Source organism: Phoca vitulina, unplaced genomic scaffold (assembly GCF_004348235.1).
Source record: "Phoca vitulina isolate PV1807 unplaced genomic scaffold, GSC_HSeal_1.0 scaffold28, whole genome shotgun sequence".
NCBI classification, from domain to species: Eukaryota; Metazoa; Chordata; class Mammalia; order Carnivora; family Phocidae; genus Phoca; species Phoca vitulina.
In genome coordinates, this window is record NW_022589731.1 from 21,242,446 (window position 1) to 21,259,118 (window position 16,673).

Here is a 16,673-nt window from a genome sequence, read left to right on the forward strand (position 1 = left end):
CCCCCCCCCCCCCCCCCCCCCCCCCCCCCCCCCCCCCCGCCCCGAGATACACCTGCTACCTCTCCTTTCCTCCCTGTGGCATGCCTCTGGTTTGTTTTTGTTTGGTGTCAGGTCTCTTAGCACCCTCCCCCTCTCGGTCTTGGTTGTGCTTGTGCCATTTGGACATGGGAGGTGTCCCACAGATATGCTGAATGAATGGATGTAAACTTATTCCTTGGAAGTAGGTGTGATGCAGAATATCTGCTTGACACTAAAATGGTCAATAAATTGAGCCAGAGTGTAATTGAAACGTCTCAGGCTATGAAGCATCCACATTGACTTATTGGTTTATTTTTATCAGACTTGTTTCTTCATGTACATGTAAGCTCAGGGAGAGAGAATCTAGGCTGATAGTTGATCTTAGCTGAATTTTGTTTTCATTAAGAACATGTGAAAATGTGCAATAACATCTTGGGTTTTTTTTCCCCATATTCAATGCTGTAATGACAATAGAACTTACCCCCAAATCAGCCATAAAATCTGCTCTAATTGTCTTTCATTTTTCTAAGTTTTCCTGTATATGCATCTGTATATTTTATACCATTATAATCAGTGTCTATGCAAATTTGTGTTCTTCCCTTAGCATATCAAACATACTGACATTAGTATATATTCTCCCATGTGGCTTTTTAGTGGCTAAGTATTCTTGCATATAAATGATGTACCATAGTGTATACAATAAATTCCATATTCTTGAACATTTAGATTGTTGACAGTTCTTATTGCTATGTGTGATGCTAAGGTGCTTCTCTGGTTTTTCCGTATCATTTACGTATGTGTGTGGATAGTTAAATGTAGGAGGTGGTAGGTGGTATATAGAGAGGTTAAGGGCATGGCTGTGGTGTCGTTTGCCTGCGTGTAAAGCCTTGCTCTGCGGCTTCCTGGATGTCCTCCCTGGCGAGCTCTGCGACTTATCTACAGTCCATTTGTAAAATGGAGGAAATTCTAGGATTTCCTAGGGTTGTTATAAAGATTAAGTGATATATAATGTCATTGACATAGGAGACGCAATATATGAGGTGTGATATACAAATTGCTTACAACACAGTCTGATACAAAGTGAAGGCTCATTAAAATTTAGCTATTAAGTAATCCAGGTTTGGGGGAGTGATGGGGGTAGGTGGAAGCATAGATGAAATAAGATTGGCCGTGATCATGCTGATAATTGATGAAGCTGGGTGCCGGGTGCAAGGACACTATGCTATTCTTTCTACTTTTTTTATGTTTGAATTTATTTTTTATTTTTTACAATATGAAGTAAAAGTACACATAATAAAAAAAACCTTGAGGTTGTGTATTTATTTTTTGGTTTTGAATTATTTTCTTTGGACATGTTTCTAGGCAAGGAGTCACCAGGTGGGATATTGTATAATCCTTGTTGAATGTGGCCAAATAGCTTTAGTAAAGACTTGTTTACAGGACTTTCCAAATCTGTAAGTGAACCAGTTTTATCACAGTCTTAAACATGAAACGGTAATACCCTGTGCTATTTTTCATCAAATTTTATAAATAAAATGGTACCTCAGTTATTTTAACATCCACCCCTCCTCCCCCCGCCCCGCTTCTTTTTTATTGAAGTAGAGTTGACACAGAACGTTACATGAGTTTCAGGTGTACAGCATGGTGATTACGCTGTGCTCACCACGGGTGTAGCTCCCATCTGTCACCGTAAACGCGTTGCAGGATCAGGGACTGTGTTCCCAATGCTGTGCCTTTTATTCCTGTGCCTTATTCATTGCAGAACTGGAAGCCTGGATCTCCCGCTCCCCTTCACCCACTTTGTGGTGGGTGTCCATTCCCCACCTCGCCTCCCCTACCTCTAGCAGCCACCAGTTTGTTCTCCGTGTCCATGGACCTGTTTTTGCTTTTTTAACACTCCCTTTTTTGATTAGTAGTAACTTTGCACATTTTCTTAATTGTATTTCTTGGTGGTTATAGTTTTTCCAAATTATCTACTTCTGTCCTTGGTCCTTTCATCTATTAGAGTTTTATAGGATTCCATTTTATGAAAGCAATAGGATAGTTTGGTGACGCTAAGCCCATTTTGGCTGTCACATTTCATTTTTAAGTTAAAGGAGAAGCTGTCCTCACTATGTGGCTATTGTGATATTTGATTGAAAATTCCTTCTTCGGTATGTATTCACGGCAAACATTTTTTTGATACTTCTAAAAATCCAGGGTGGGAATGATTATGATCTCCTTGTCATATTGATTTGGAATATGATTTTGATTTATGGTTGCTATAAATATATGGTCAAGCCATGACGAATGGCTTCGAGGTGACAGCCACCACTGTCCTTTATATAGTGTCCCCTCAGTGTGCTGTCATCTTCATTACAAACCATCTGCCACTCGAGGCCAGGCTGCAGATGTCCCTTGTCAATGAAATTTGACCTCAGTAAATTTGCAGGTGTCTTTGGAAGGACAGGGAAACTGCGATTCTGCTTTTATGATATTCTATATTTACAGTGACGAGATTCTTATTTGCTTCTCCATCATTTTCTGCTTTCTGTGACTGTAATCACGACTAATTTCAGTATAGACTGTGATCACCAGTTCTCTCTGTAGCTTTTCAAATACTGTCACGTGGCTGTCATTGAGCGACCAGGTTAATCTGATGTTGTTATGCATTCATCTTTTGAGTCTCCTTTTATAGGGCTGGCACATTTCTGTTGTATTACATTATTACAACCTGTATTTTTAAAAAAATTAGGATGCTAAGGCCTAATATTGTACAGTGGTTTACTTACACTTTATAGTATTCGTGTTTAAACCTATAATTTGTAAATGATAGTTTTTTTAAAAATGGATTTCTCATGTGCTTAAGAGCCATATTTTTTACCATCTTTGTAACCATTGGGACTGAATGGTGACAGTGTATGAAGGCCTCTATATTTTATGTTCATATTATTTATTACTTGACAAATGGCAAGAGGGGCATAAAACTGTTTTATCTGTCAGATTTGCATAAGAACTTTCTTATAAAGAGCACTTATGGTGCACAACACATACATAAATCCTCATGCAATCATCCTTTTGCAGTCTGCCTTGTAGTATTTCCTTTTTCATAATTTGGAAAACTTTTTTTTTGGTATTTGTTTTATTGAGGTATAATTGACCTATAACATTAGTTTCAGGTGTACAACAGAGTGATTCAATATTCGTGGCCCCACAGGGAGTCTAGTTACCATGGGTTCCCACACATGGTTACAAAACATTTTTCTTTCCTTCCTGTAATGAGGACTTTTTAAGATCTGCTCTTACCAACTTGCAAAGATGCAGAATGGTGGTGTTTGCTATGGCCATCCTGTGGTGCATCATATTCTCCTGACTTATTTCATAGCTGGAAGCTCGTACCTTTCCACCCCTCTACTCCCCCACCCTCTCCCCTGTCCTCGGCCACCACCAACTTGTTCCCTGTTGGAAAACTTTTAAGATAAGTTTGTCACAATGGAAAGAACCTACCAACTGTTTAAAGGAACCATCAAAATTGAAGGTAGGGTTTGTTTCTTCCTTTTTGTTGGTATCTTTGGGAAAGTTAAATTTTAAGCCAGAGCTTGTGACATGAGATTATGTGATTGTCTAAATTTTGACACTGGTTATCAGACTTAAGCAAAAGCATCTTTTAAAAGATCTGATACAGGAAAAAGAGAGTTCCAAAAGTTCTGTATAAAAAGTAGCCTTAGTCTAACACTGTACACTGACTCTACTGGAATTAAAATAATGAAGTCGCATCTAACTTGTGTCTGTTAGTGTGTGTTTGTGGTGTGTTGTACATTCATTTTATAAAACTTATAAAAGACAATTCCCCAAATAGCATTTATGATAGAAGATAAATACAAGTATGGATACAAACATATTGGTTAAATAAATAGCAAAATGGTGAGCTTCTGGAGTTTTTAAAAAATGTTGATTTTAGTCACCTTACGAAAGATGTATTACTTGTCATACAGCCAGTCGGTTAATCCTAGAGTAGAGTGAGCCGCAGCTGGGGTCCTAGATACACTTATCTCGCCCACCCCTTGCAGTTCTAGCTTCCCTGTAAAGTGTGGGGGTGACAAAATTTAAACATAGAGGAATGTGTGCGTGTGTTGGTAATACACTCGATGTAGCTTATTTTTCCAGTATGATGTGTACTCCCTGGCCTGGTATAAATACTTGTCTCAGATTTCTCTAGGGGTTATCTCACTAATTGTTTACCCCACATGCTATAACCTTTTCTTGACCTGTTACTGCCATCTTTCCCTCCACATTCCATGCTGGACATAAAGAGGCCCCTGGCTGGCTTCCTACCCACGTTCACAGTGTCAAGGTGGATGGCAGCCGAAGCTCTCTGCCTTCTTGGCCCCCACTTAGGGTTCTGTGCTCTTTTCAGACCATGTTCTTTTTTGCGGACTGAGTTCCCGAAGATGAACAGCCTCCCTGGCCCCAGTGCCGTGGGGAACTTACCCTCCCTTCCCCTTCCTGTGCGTAACATCCCCGCTTTTCAAACAATGATAGTCTCCATTTTTCTTGTCAGCTTCTCATGCTCATTTTTCAGTTTCCTGGGGGTTTAAGCTGGTTCACAAGTCAAACCTTATTTTTAAAATGAATGGTTTGACCAAAAACCCGACTCTTAACTCTAGAGAACACATTGATGGTTACCAGAGGGACGGTGGCTGGGGGGCCAGGGGAAATAGGGGATGGGGATTGAGAGGACACTTATCTTGATGAGCGCTGAGTAATATATGGAAATTGAGCCATTATGTTGTACACCCAAAACTAATATAACACTATGTTAATTACACTGGATTCAAAATAAAAATAAAATGAATGGTTTGAAGACCTCTTTAGATCTAATGAATAGATTTTTCACCCAGGTCTACCTTCAGATCTCTGCTCCTATGAGACGGTATGGTTCAGGGTTCAAAATAAGGACTCCTGAGTCAGACTGCCTGGTTCTGCCTATTACTACGTCTGACTTGGGCAAGTTCCTTAACCTCTCTGTGTCTCTGATATTTTATAGTGGTAGAAGGATTTTTATTATTTCCATCTGTAGTTGTAGCGAAGGTTACCTGGATAAATAAGTGTAAAGCATCTATGACAGTGCCTGGCACCAAGTAGATACCATATGATTTTTGTTGTTCCCCAGCCGCTAGGCATATCACTTGCCATTTCTGGCTGCTCCCATGGAGGCTCAGTGCTGACCCAGGCCTCTGTTCCTTTGGCGTCCTGATGTTTGCACTTTGACTAGTAACCTGTTTATACATATATTTTTGGATCCTAAAGCCAACATCCTAAAATATGTATAATAGCAGGTCATAACAAAAATACCAGAATTCTTATCAAAATCATACGGCTCCATGTACCATACAGGTTTAAAATGCAAACATTTTGCCAAATAGGTTTTAAATTCTTAAAGAACTGAAACCCTACAAATAGAGTGGCAAGTCTCCCTCCCCATGACCTCTCCATCCCTGCCCCGACTTCTTGGAGATAGCTCTATCCTGGTGGTGTGCATCCTTCCCATCCATGTATTTAACCTTTACTGCATATTTGTGTATTCACAAACAGTATCTAGTGTTGTGTTGTAAAAACTTACATAAGCAGTATGATGTAGCGGATCCTTTGAACGTGTGTTTTTCACTTATTAAGATTTACCTATATTGCGTGTAGATCTAGCTCCTTTTAGCTGCTGTGTAAGATTTCATTGTATGAAGTACACCGTAATTAGCAAGTTCATAGGCTACTGAGTTATCACAAAACACTTTGAATATTTTTGACTCTGTTTCAGAGCATGAATTTAAACCCAGATTTATCCAATTCCATCATGCCATGCTTTCGATAAATACTAGGAAGATCAAGTTGGGAAAAATGAGCTTGCAGGCTGCCCCCTAGTGTATCTGTGGGAAGTAAAGGAAATTGGTGGTTGTCTGCCCTCGGGGCCTGGAGCAGGCAATAAGATCAGGGCAACCCTGCCTTCTTAAAGGAGGGCTACACTGCAGGATGCCCCGGGGTTTGTGGGGAGTAGTAGGTCCGCTACTGAGACGGGGCTTCAGGGAAGAACAACACCCTTTATTAGTGAATAGCAAGTGTGGTAAATCACTGATACTTCTGAGGCCTGAAAGGCCCCGTGGGATACAGAGAGTTTTTAAAAGAAGTGTCAGAAGGGGCACCTGGGTGGCTCAGTGGGTTAAGTGTCCGACTCTTGATTTGGGCTCAGGTCATGATCCCGGGGTTGTGAGATCGAGCCCTGCGTCAGGCTCTGCGCTGGGTGTGGAGCCTGCTTAAGGTTCTTTCTCTCCTTCTCCCTCTGCCCCTCCACTTGCTTGCGCTCTCTCTCCCAATAATAAAATCTTAAAAAAAAAAAAAAAAAAGTGTAAGACATGGACCCAGCCCTCAAGGAATGTAAAAATCTAGCAGGGCATGTGAAGCTAACATGAAGTGCAACAGCCGGATGCTGACCAACTTGGTGTGTGCTGTGCTGTGCCCCTTGTCTTCTTTGATAGCAATAGCCTGTATTTTTCTCTGCATCTCATTCAACAATACTTCCTGGAAATCCTTTCAAGGCATCTAGAATAGAAGTAGTTCATTTTTAAAAGACCATGGAAAATCAAGAAATGGGCAGAAGACATGAGCAGACATTTCTGCAAAGAAGACATCCAAATGGCCAACAGACACATGAAAAAGTGCTCAACATCACTCAGCATCAGGGAAATACAAATCAAAACTTCAATGAGATACCACCTCACATGAGTCAGAAAGGCTAAAATTAACAAGTCAGGAAATGACAGATGTTGGTGAGGATGTGGAGAAAGGGGAACCCTACTACACTGTTCGTGGGAATGCAAGCTGGTGCAGCCACTCTGGAAAACAGTATGGAAGTTCCTCAAAAAGTTGAAAATAGAGCTACCCTACGACCCAGCAATTGCACTATTGGGTATTTACCCCAAAGATACAAATGTAGTGATCCGAAGGGGCACATGCATCCCAATGTTTATATCAGCAATGTCCACAATAGCCAAACTATGGAAAGAGCCTAGATGTCCATCAACAGATGAATGGCTAAAGAAGATGTGGTATATATATACACAATGGAATATTATGCAGCCATCAAAAAATGAAATCTTGCCATTTGCAACGACGTGGATGGAACTAGAGGGTATTATGCTAAGGGAAGTCAATCAAAGAAAGACAAGTATCATATCTCACTGATATGACGAATTTGAGAAACAAGACAGAGGATCATAGGGGAAAGGAGGGAAAAATAAAACGACGAAACCAGGGAGGGAGACAAACCATAAGAGACTCTTAATCTCAGGAAACAAACTGAGGGTTGCTGGAGTGGAGGGGGTTGGGAGGGATGGGGTGGCTGGGTGATGGACATTGGGGAAGGTATGTGCTATGGTGAACGCTGTGAATTGTGTAAGACTGATGAATCACAGACCTGTACCCCTGAAACAAATAATACATGATATGTTAATAAAATAATAATAATAAAAAAGACCATGGAATATTCCCTGCTATGGACCTGTCATTTATTTGACCATGCCCTTATTAATAGGTCATCTCTTGTTTGCTGTAACCTGCTAAAAACTATAGCACTTAATATCCTTGTAGAGATGTCCCTCTGTGCTTTGGTGCTCTGATTTCTGCAGGCATGGGAATGCTGGAGAGAGGGCTATGTGTATGTCTAATTTTAATACATGCTGCCATATTGCTTCCTAAAAAGGCTAGAGTTCCTGTTTCCCTACCAGCAATGTTTGAGAGTGTCCTCTCCCTACACTGTCACCTCTAATAGTTGTGATATCTCGTCTTGGGCTTGACTGGATATAAAGTTATATACCATTGTTTTCAATCTCTGTGGCCAGTAGGGAACATCCATGTCTGTTTGGACATTATACTGGCTATTCGTTTGTGAGATTTTGTGCGCTGCTCATCTTTTGCCTGGTTGGTTGTTAGCCTTTGGGTTTTTCCCCTTGGTTAGTCTATAAGAGCTGTTTATCTAGAATAGATATCAATCCTTTGTCATCTATGTCACAAATATTTGGACAAGCTATATTTGTTGGCTTTGTTTACCAGCCAGTTCACTGAAGGATTATAGCAGCATACTGAGTTTCATTAGCTCAAAAACAACCTAATTAGTCTGATATGTTAACCATCATTTTGGAAAGGTCCATAAGTGAAATATGGTATTGATGGGTTATGATACAACCTACTCATTGAAGTATGTGGTAGCTCACTACATCAGCTGGATTTTCTGTCACTTAAGCTTTTCAGATATTCTTCAAGCAGCAGGGAGGAGTACTCAAATCTGTGTCTGATGCGTAGGAAAACAGTCTGATCTCTGAGCAGCTATAATGCACTCAGCTGATCTCGGGTCCTTACGGAAATGGAGTCCTTAAAGTCTGTATCGTTCTTTTTTAGAAATCACACCATCCTCAAAGCCTCATCCACCTGTTGTGGGCAAGGTGACTCATCACAGCATCGAGTTATACTGGGATCTGGAAAAGCGAGTGAAACGGCAAGGACCTCAGGAGCAGTGGTTCAGGTTCTCAATTGAAGAAGAAGACCCCAAAATGCACACTTACGGTATCATTTATACGTAGGTGCAATGTTGAATTGCTTAACATTTTGCTTTGATTTCCTGATGCGCTGGAATGGTCTTTATTGTCTTTAAAAAGACTCATTCTGAAATGAAAGAAAAGAATGAGCTGGCATCATCTGCCAGCATGCTTTTTATGAATTAGAATTTTTGGAAAATCAGCATTAGCAGTAACTTTGAAATGAAGCCTCCTCTACCTTTGAGAGCGTCTTAGGCTCCTGCAGTATTCACATGGTATATTTTAAAACTCTAAAATGTAGAGACAGAATCAAGAGCATTTGAAATTGGAGGAGGCTGCTCTGTTTGGAGATGTGGGCTGGGGCCCCCAGGTCTACCCAGGACATCTCTGGACCTCCTGTCACCCCGCTGTTCTTGGTTAGCTGTTCTCAGGCTGCGCTGGTTTCTCGTTAGGTTTCCTCCTGTTTTCACATGGCTGGTTCCTTCACACCATGCAAATACCAGGTCAAATATTCCACCCGGGCACCCCCTCTGTCCTGACGTTGTTTGAGGTGCTCCTAACATTCGGCTCTGCTGGAATTATCTGTCCCATTGACCTGTTCATTTTGTCTCCGCACCAGTGTTTAAACTCTGAGAGGCAGAAAAGATTCCTGTTTGCTTAACACCTGATACCCCCCCCTCCTAGGCAGTCTGAAGACTTGTCACATGGATTAATAAATCAATGTAACTGGGGGTAATCAAGAAGTCCTTTTTTTCTTAGCCTTCATTTCAACTCTTATTTCTTCCCTTTGACTGCTTTACCACTTGCCAAATGACTGTCTTAGGGATACCAAAAATGTGATACAAATATGGCTGTGAACTAAAGTTAATTTTGAGGGGTCCCTGGGTGGCTCAGTCGTTAGGTGTCTGCCTTCGGCTCAGGTCATGATTCCAGGGTCCTGGGATCGAGCCCCGCACCCGGCTACCTGCTTAGTGGGAAGCCTTCTTCTCCCTCTCCCACTCCCCCTGCTTGTGTTCCCTCTCTTCGCTGTCTCTCTGTTAAATAAATAAATAAATAAATAATCTTTAAAATAAAAACAAAATGAATTTTGAGATAATCATAGATTCCTATCAGGCAGTAGAAAGAGATAATAGAGATCTTGTGTATATCTTGCCCATGTCCCCAGGGCTAACGTTACGGGATTCCACAGGGCAGCCTCGCAGTCAGGAGACTGGTGTTGATGTGGTCAAGGCCCAGAGCATTTCCAGCAGTTTGCTAGCTTTTTCTCAAGGTGGCATCGAGATGATGTTGAGGGCATTAACAGAGGCTTTCCCTCTTCCCCGAATGATGACAACCCTGAGATTTAATGAACAATTGGTTGGTTGGTTGGTGGTTTTTTTTTTTTTTTTAAGATACAAACAAACAAACAAAAAACCCCAAAACAACAACAAAACCAAATGCATTTCTCTGAAATGTAGTTACCATCTGCAAATAATTTTGGCCCCACGACTCAAAAATGGTATTTTAATGAGGTCATGCCGTGTTATTCTCTATTAGGTAATTTCCATCTGAAATCTGAAAGCATGAATTAGGATATTAGAAGTAGGAGTATGGAGAAGGGAAGAAACATCCTTTCTTTCCCGGGCACCCCTGGCACACACGCTGCTCTCGGGCACGTCAGGTGGGGCCGTGCTTGATGCTCCTTCCTCTTCCTTCTCCCTTCTCGGCCCGCAGCCAGGCGGACCGCCCCCCGCCCCGCTGGAGCTCAGCCACGCACTGGCCTCCAGCCTGGGGCATCTGTCGCGGCTGTCGCACGTTCCCCAGAGACATGAGTGCTGTCGGGCTTGGGGGGCGGTCCGCCCGGAGGAGGGCCTGGCATCCTGGAGCTGGCAGCAAGACCTGCCGACTGCCACCCCCAAGCTTGCCTGCCCCCGGAGAATTGACGGCAGAAGTTGCCACTAGGTGGCAGAATGAGACTGTGTTAATCTTGACCTCTTCCGCTTCCTTCCACCACTTTCTCTAGGTATCCTGAAGACTAGCAAGGCCTTACTTTGAAAAAGCGGTTTCCGAATATCTGACCTTGGAATCACGGATTTAAGAACTTCCTTTTGCCTTGTCCGTTTCTGTCTGTGTTCACCGCCAGCCATCCTGAATCGGTGGTGACCTCACAGCCCCTTACCCTGTTTTGTGAGTTCTTCCTTTGCAAATGCCTCATTCTGCTTCCCCTCGTGATACCGTGGCATTTCCGCCCGACCAGGACGCAGGCTCCATCTTCTGACTAGTGTCCTGATGCATCTCCAGGTCCTGCAGCTAAGTTGCACATTTGCTGAATGAATGGGCCTTGTCCCTCTTCTCTTGTCTTCTAGCCTTCCATTCTGTCTTACTAATCATCCTTTTGTCAAATTCTCTTCAGGGAATCTCCATTTTTGGAAGTATGAAGGTCAAACTTTGCAGATGATGCCCTTCACAGTTGGCCCACAACCTGCCTACCTTGTTGTCTCTTATTTCTGAGCATGAATCCTCCAACGAGATCTGTTTACTGTCCTTTGAATAGGCCCTGACTTTTCTTGTGTGTATGTTCAGCAGTTTTTTCTGTTCAGACCAATGTCTTCCTGGCTGATCCTTTCTTCTACATGGTTAGATTCTACCTCCACTAAGAAACTCATCAATAACCTATTCTCTACCCCTCTAAATTCCTGTGACAACTGTGCATTTCATTCATGAATCATTCATGCACGATTATCTTGCATTTCGTTCAATCAGCATGTATTAAAGGGTACCTACTATGCACCTGACACTGCTCTGGATGCAGGGGATGCGCACTGAACAAACGGACAAAAATTCCTCCCTCATGATGAGAAAAACAATAAGAGATGTAAGTGAAAATACAGAGTAGGTAAATACAGATGGTGAGAAGTACCAAGGAGAAAAAGCATAGGAAAAGTTGGGGGTTTGGAGCAGAGGTAAAGAAGACTTCCCTGAGAAGGTTGCATCTGGATAAAGAAGCAACAGAGGCAGATCTGGAGCCTGGAGAGTATCTGAAAGAAGAACATTCCAGGTAGAAGAAATAGCAAGTGAAGCCCCCTTGAGATGGGACTGGGCCCAGTATGTTCCAAGAACACTGAGGAGTCGAGTGAACGAGCAGAAGAGCAGCACGGGATGAGGTCAGCGAGGCAATGGGAGGCTGTCGCTGGAGTCTGGGGCGGGGGTGGGGGGGGGCAGAACTGTGGCGGGAAAGCCAGCGGAGACTGCTAGGCTGAGGAGGGGCAGGGCCTGGCTGACACCTTGCTCTCTGACGGTCATTCTGGCTGCTGAGGTGAGAACAGGCTCCATGGAAGCACAAGGCAGCGAGTACTTCTGCAGTAAGTGAGGTGGGAGGTGATGGAACAGGGCGAGCCCTAGTTGAATTTAGGATGGTTTGAAAGACAGACTTGAAGACTTTGCTGGTGGCTCAGATAGGAGATGGGAGAGAAAGAGGAGTGTCAAGGGGGTAGATCTAGATCTGCCCCTCCTGGACAGGCGGGTTTCGCTGCATTAAACCTCAACTTCAGAATCTCCATGCTTTAGGACAACAGTTTATTTCCCACACGACATACCCGATGTGTTGGCCAGGGCTTCATTCCACGGTGTCTGTCATCCACATCTGCCCGGGCTGACAGAGCAGCCTCCGCCTGGAGGTTGCCAGTCACTGTGGCCATGGGCAGAGGGCCAGGGCACACTGTTTCTAGAAGCTTCCATCCAGAATGACCCATTTCACTCCTGCTTCTGGTTCCTTGCTCAAAGCAAGTCCTACGGCCATGTCTGAGTTCGACAGGGCAGGGGTAACAGGACCCTTGGGGGAGGGCACCGAATATTTGGGACCAATAATCTAGTCTTCCACAGGCGGCACCAGCAGATTGGGCCTGAGCATCTCCAATAACAAAGATGTGAAGATGGGCGGTGCGGAGAGGAGCAGAAGCTCAGTTGGGGCATCAGCTGGAGGCCGAGTGGAGATGTCAAGGAGCAGCAGCTGGGGAAGATCGGCCTAGGGGAGAGTCCCCAGCTCCTGCTGGACTGGATTGGAACTAGCGGGGGGGGGGGGGAGCATAGAGAGAGAGGGCAAGTCTGGCAACCGAGTCCTTAGGCGTTCCCGTATTGGGTTTCTTATGTCCCATGTTTGCTCAGCTGCTGCGTCAAATACTTGCTTGTCGACTGATGACAAAAATACAGGCAAGCCCTAGACTTTCATGTGCTCTCCTCTATCGTGGAAAAGTCCTAAGACTGTTTTACTCGTTTAGGTACCACGCATGGGCCGTGGGAAGTTGCGCTTCTCCACGAGCTTCCCGAACGGCTTCCGTTTGTCTCCCCACAGCTGGGCTGTGATCAGTGCGGAGTACCGCGGCGGACAGCTGTGTCCCGGGGCCCCTGTGCGTGTCTGGTACTCTCCTCGGGGTCCTCTCGATTGAAGGGAGAGTCTCTAGGCTTCCCTAAATGTGCCCAGTGACTTCCGTTTTCTAAACAGTTGTGTAATTCCTCTTTCCAGGGGTGATGAAGGTGCTGCTTGCTTCAGCGTGAACTTAGGATATTTAGCAACGTTGGATTTTATTGGGGGCACTTTTGATTTTATTTTGGTTGGAAACTATGTTAAGTATTTGACACCTGACATTGAATTCCATTGAAGCTTGGATATTGTATTCAATTTTTGCTCCTAAAGATCTTTTCAGATGCCACAGATTCTGGGCTCCCTTTCTAGGATTCCCATATCTATAGATATGGATGTATGCTCACCTAGTGAGGGAATCCAGCTACTCTTTTTTTTTTAAAAGGTTTTATTTATTTATGAGAGAGAGTGAGAAAGAGAGAGAGCGTGCACACACAAGCAGGAGTAGCTCCAGAAGGAGAGGGAGAAGCAGACTCCCTGCTGAGCAGGGAGCCCAATGCCAGGCTTGATTGCAGGACCCTGGGATCATGACCTGAGCCAAAGGCAGACGCTTCACCCAGTGAGCCACCCAGGTGCCCCAAAATCCACCTATTCTTGAGACCACTTTGCGCAGGTGGATGTATTTTAGATGATGATAATGATTTTTAAAGCCATGCAGTTTTTCTGAATATATTATCTTGGTTTTAGAACTTTCACTTTTATGGTAAATATATTTGTATCGACTCTTAACCCTTCTGTTTTCTTGGTTTCTTAATTCAGATGTTTTTCTTAATGCCACTGGTATCATTTCTTCATTGTCTTTGTTGTAGTTTCTTCTTTGTTGATGACGTGATGTATCAGTTATCTCTTGCTGCATAACAAACCACCCCCAAACTTAGTAGTTTTGCTTAAAGCAAAAAAAAAAAAAAAAAATCCTGTGTTTGCTCATGATTCTGCAATTGGGGCAGGGTGGGAAGGGACGGATGCGTGACTTGTCCTTTGCACTCAGGGCACTCCCCGTCTAGTGTGGGAGACTGATAAGAGCCAAGATGGGGTCATACTGGAAGTAGACAGAATTCACACCTTGCTTCCACCTGCTTTTAGTGACTTTCAGGGCGTGCTGATTTGATCCCCTGGGGTCCTCATCATGCGTGTCTCCTCCCACATAGGGGATACTCAACAAAGCACGTTGTAGAAGGTCTGGAACCACGAACACTGTACAGATTCCGACTAAAGGTCACCAGCCCCTCTGGAGAATACGAGTACAGCCCAGTGGTCTCCGTATCTACCACCAGTGAGTATACAACCACTGTCCTCCTTTATCTAAAGATAAATGAAGACAACGAGCCATATAGAGGTAAAAATATCTTGCCTTTTGCTCGGCCTTACTGGAAGCAGAAACTTTCATTTTTTAAAAAAGATTTTATTTATTTTAGAGAGAGAGAGTGCATGAGTGGGGAGGGGAGGGAGAAACAGGCTCCCTGCTGAGCACAGAGCCTGACCTGGGGCTTGATCCTGGGACCCTGAGATCACAACCTGAGCTGAAGGCAGACGCTTAACCGAGTGAACCACTCAGGCTCTTCCATTTTTAAAGACTGTGCTGATACTGTTCCCTGGCCAGGCCAGGCCACAGCAGGAGGGAAGTCTGTGCTTTAACAAACGGGCAGAGCTGTTCTGGGGCCAGCACTGCCCTGGGAGTGCACATTCAGGACTAAAAGTACAGAAGGGTGGAGTCGCCTTTCTTGGGAAGTGGGCCGGGGCGTGTGGGCTGAGAAACCGTCTGCCTGTTGGGGTGTGCCTCAGGTGACAAGGTCTCCAGAGCATTTTGTCCCTTTTGAACAACCTCAGTTTTATGTCTTGACACACAAATCGGATTCCCAGGGAGGCTGTGAGTGAGGAAGAACGAACAGTGTGAGTGACACACAAACACACAGGCGGGGCGAGGGGCCGGCGGCCTCTGACCTGCGTGTCCTTCTCCCAGGTCCCATCTGAGGGTGCAGATATTTTCTGTGATTGGTATTTTAAAACGTTTCAAAGATGTGTGCGTATCTAGGATGTGGTAAAGATTAAAATGGTCAGAAATGTTCTTCATGGCCCGCTCGCTGAAAACACACGTCTTGTTTTCAGTTGCACAACAAAAATCTTCCTCTTGTGAGTAAAAGTGATTTTAAAGTTTTAATCAATATTGCATATGGCATATGTGGGTGTACACACACATATACATATATAAGTAAAACATAGTTTTCCTTCTGTGGCTTTCAGTTGTGTCCTTTATGCATTTATTTGGAGAGTTCTTTTTAGATTTAAATTCAATTATCCAACTTACAGTACATCATTAGTTTCAGATGCAGTGTTCAGTAACTGATCAGTTGCGTAGGACACCCAGTGCTCATCATATCACGTGCCCTCCTTAATGCCCATCACCTAGTTACTCCATCCCCCCCACCTACCTCCCGTCCAGCAACCCTCAGTTTGTTTCCTAGAGTTAAGAGTCTCTCAAGGTTTTTCTTATTTGGAGAGATTTTTATGTGGATTAAAGATGATTGAGGTTTTGAGTTAGCCTATCATCTCTTCGTTTGCAAACAAGGCACTAGGGAGTCGGGTCTTAGTTTGGCAAACTGAGAATTCGGTGACAGCTGAGAGGGGTGTACCTTCCCCAAGGTGCTCCGCTCGCTGCGAAGACACATAATTTCAGAGGAGAGTTTCCAAGTGGAACGGTCAGTTACAGAGAAGCAGGTCAGGAAAGAGGGCTTGTCCTTCATGTGGTGACCATGAAAGCATTTCCTTCCTATAGGAGCTCCGGAGCTCTGGAGCTTTTAGGGGAAAGAAAAGGCAGAGCCGCTGAGTGTGGGTTGGTTTCCTCTGTGTTGAGGGCAGGCACAGAGAAGGGAGGAGCAGGGGCAGGAGAAAAGTTGGCAAAGGGGAACCTATTGTTTGAATAGAGACTCTCTAGGGGACACTGGGCCAGTGTGCTCCCTCCTGTCCTGCTGTCCCCAGCCAGCCACAGGCCACGCCCGCACTCCTCTGCCTTTGCCCCTTCTCTCTGGAGCACCCCCTCCTCGGAGCCCTCCTTCCTGGCGCCCCCTCGGCTCCTCTGTCTGCTGAGCCACTCGCCAGGCAGAGCTCCGCTCAGGGGCGGTTCCTTCTGTTTGCCCCAGTACCCGGCTGGGTATCACCTCCGATAACAGCCAGTGCATCTTATTACGTGTATTTTTTCATCTTCGTCTCGCACCGACTTGCGTGCTTCCGAAGTGGAGGATGTGATGAATCGGTCATGTCTGGTGCAGAAGATAAAGGTAAATGGATGGACAGACGGTGAATGGAAAGGCCCAGAGGCAGAATTAGGATGAGGAGGGAAACACTGATTTTCTCAGCTCGCACTCCCGTCTGTGGGGAGATGGACGTGTGTCCCAGGGGCTGGGGAGGGTCCCCCTGCACCTGCACGGTGAGGGCGAACAGGATGCAGAACCAGCCACGGTGAGCCTCAGCTTGCCACTGGCGTCTTTCCTGCTGCCGTATTCACGCCAGGACAGGGGCTGCGGGACCTTCCGGCCAGAGCTGACGTGTTGGGGGGGGCGGGGGGGTTGCCTACCGTTTGGAGCTCTTCGGGAAGGCAGAAACCATGGTAGCTTTCTTTTTTTTTTTTTTTTAATTTTTTATTGTTATGTTAATCCCCATACATTACATCATTAGTTTTAGATATAGTGTTCCAT

The 16,673-nt window shown here is 44.5% G+C and overlaps 1 protein-coding gene across 3 annotated transcripts in view; it reads left to right on the forward strand.

Moving 5' to 3' along the window:
* The window catches only part of FANK1 (fibronectin type III and ankyrin repeat domains 1), a 101,294-nt gene that overhangs the window by 66,402 nt on the left and 18,219 nt on the right, over window positions 1-16,673 (forward strand). For all 3 annotated transcript variants that reach the window (XR_004301678.1, XR_004301679.1, XM_032423083.1), the window contains exons 2-3: window positions 8,446-8,623; window positions 14,130-14,254. Coding sequence is in view for 1 of the 3 variants with exons in the window: in XM_032423083.1 (XP_032278974.1) it covers window positions 8,446-8,623; window positions 14,130-14,254 (303 nt within the window). In the remaining 2 variants the exon portion in view is untranslated. The remainder of the gene's footprint in view (window positions 1-8,445; window positions 8,624-14,129; window positions 14,255-16,673) is intronic.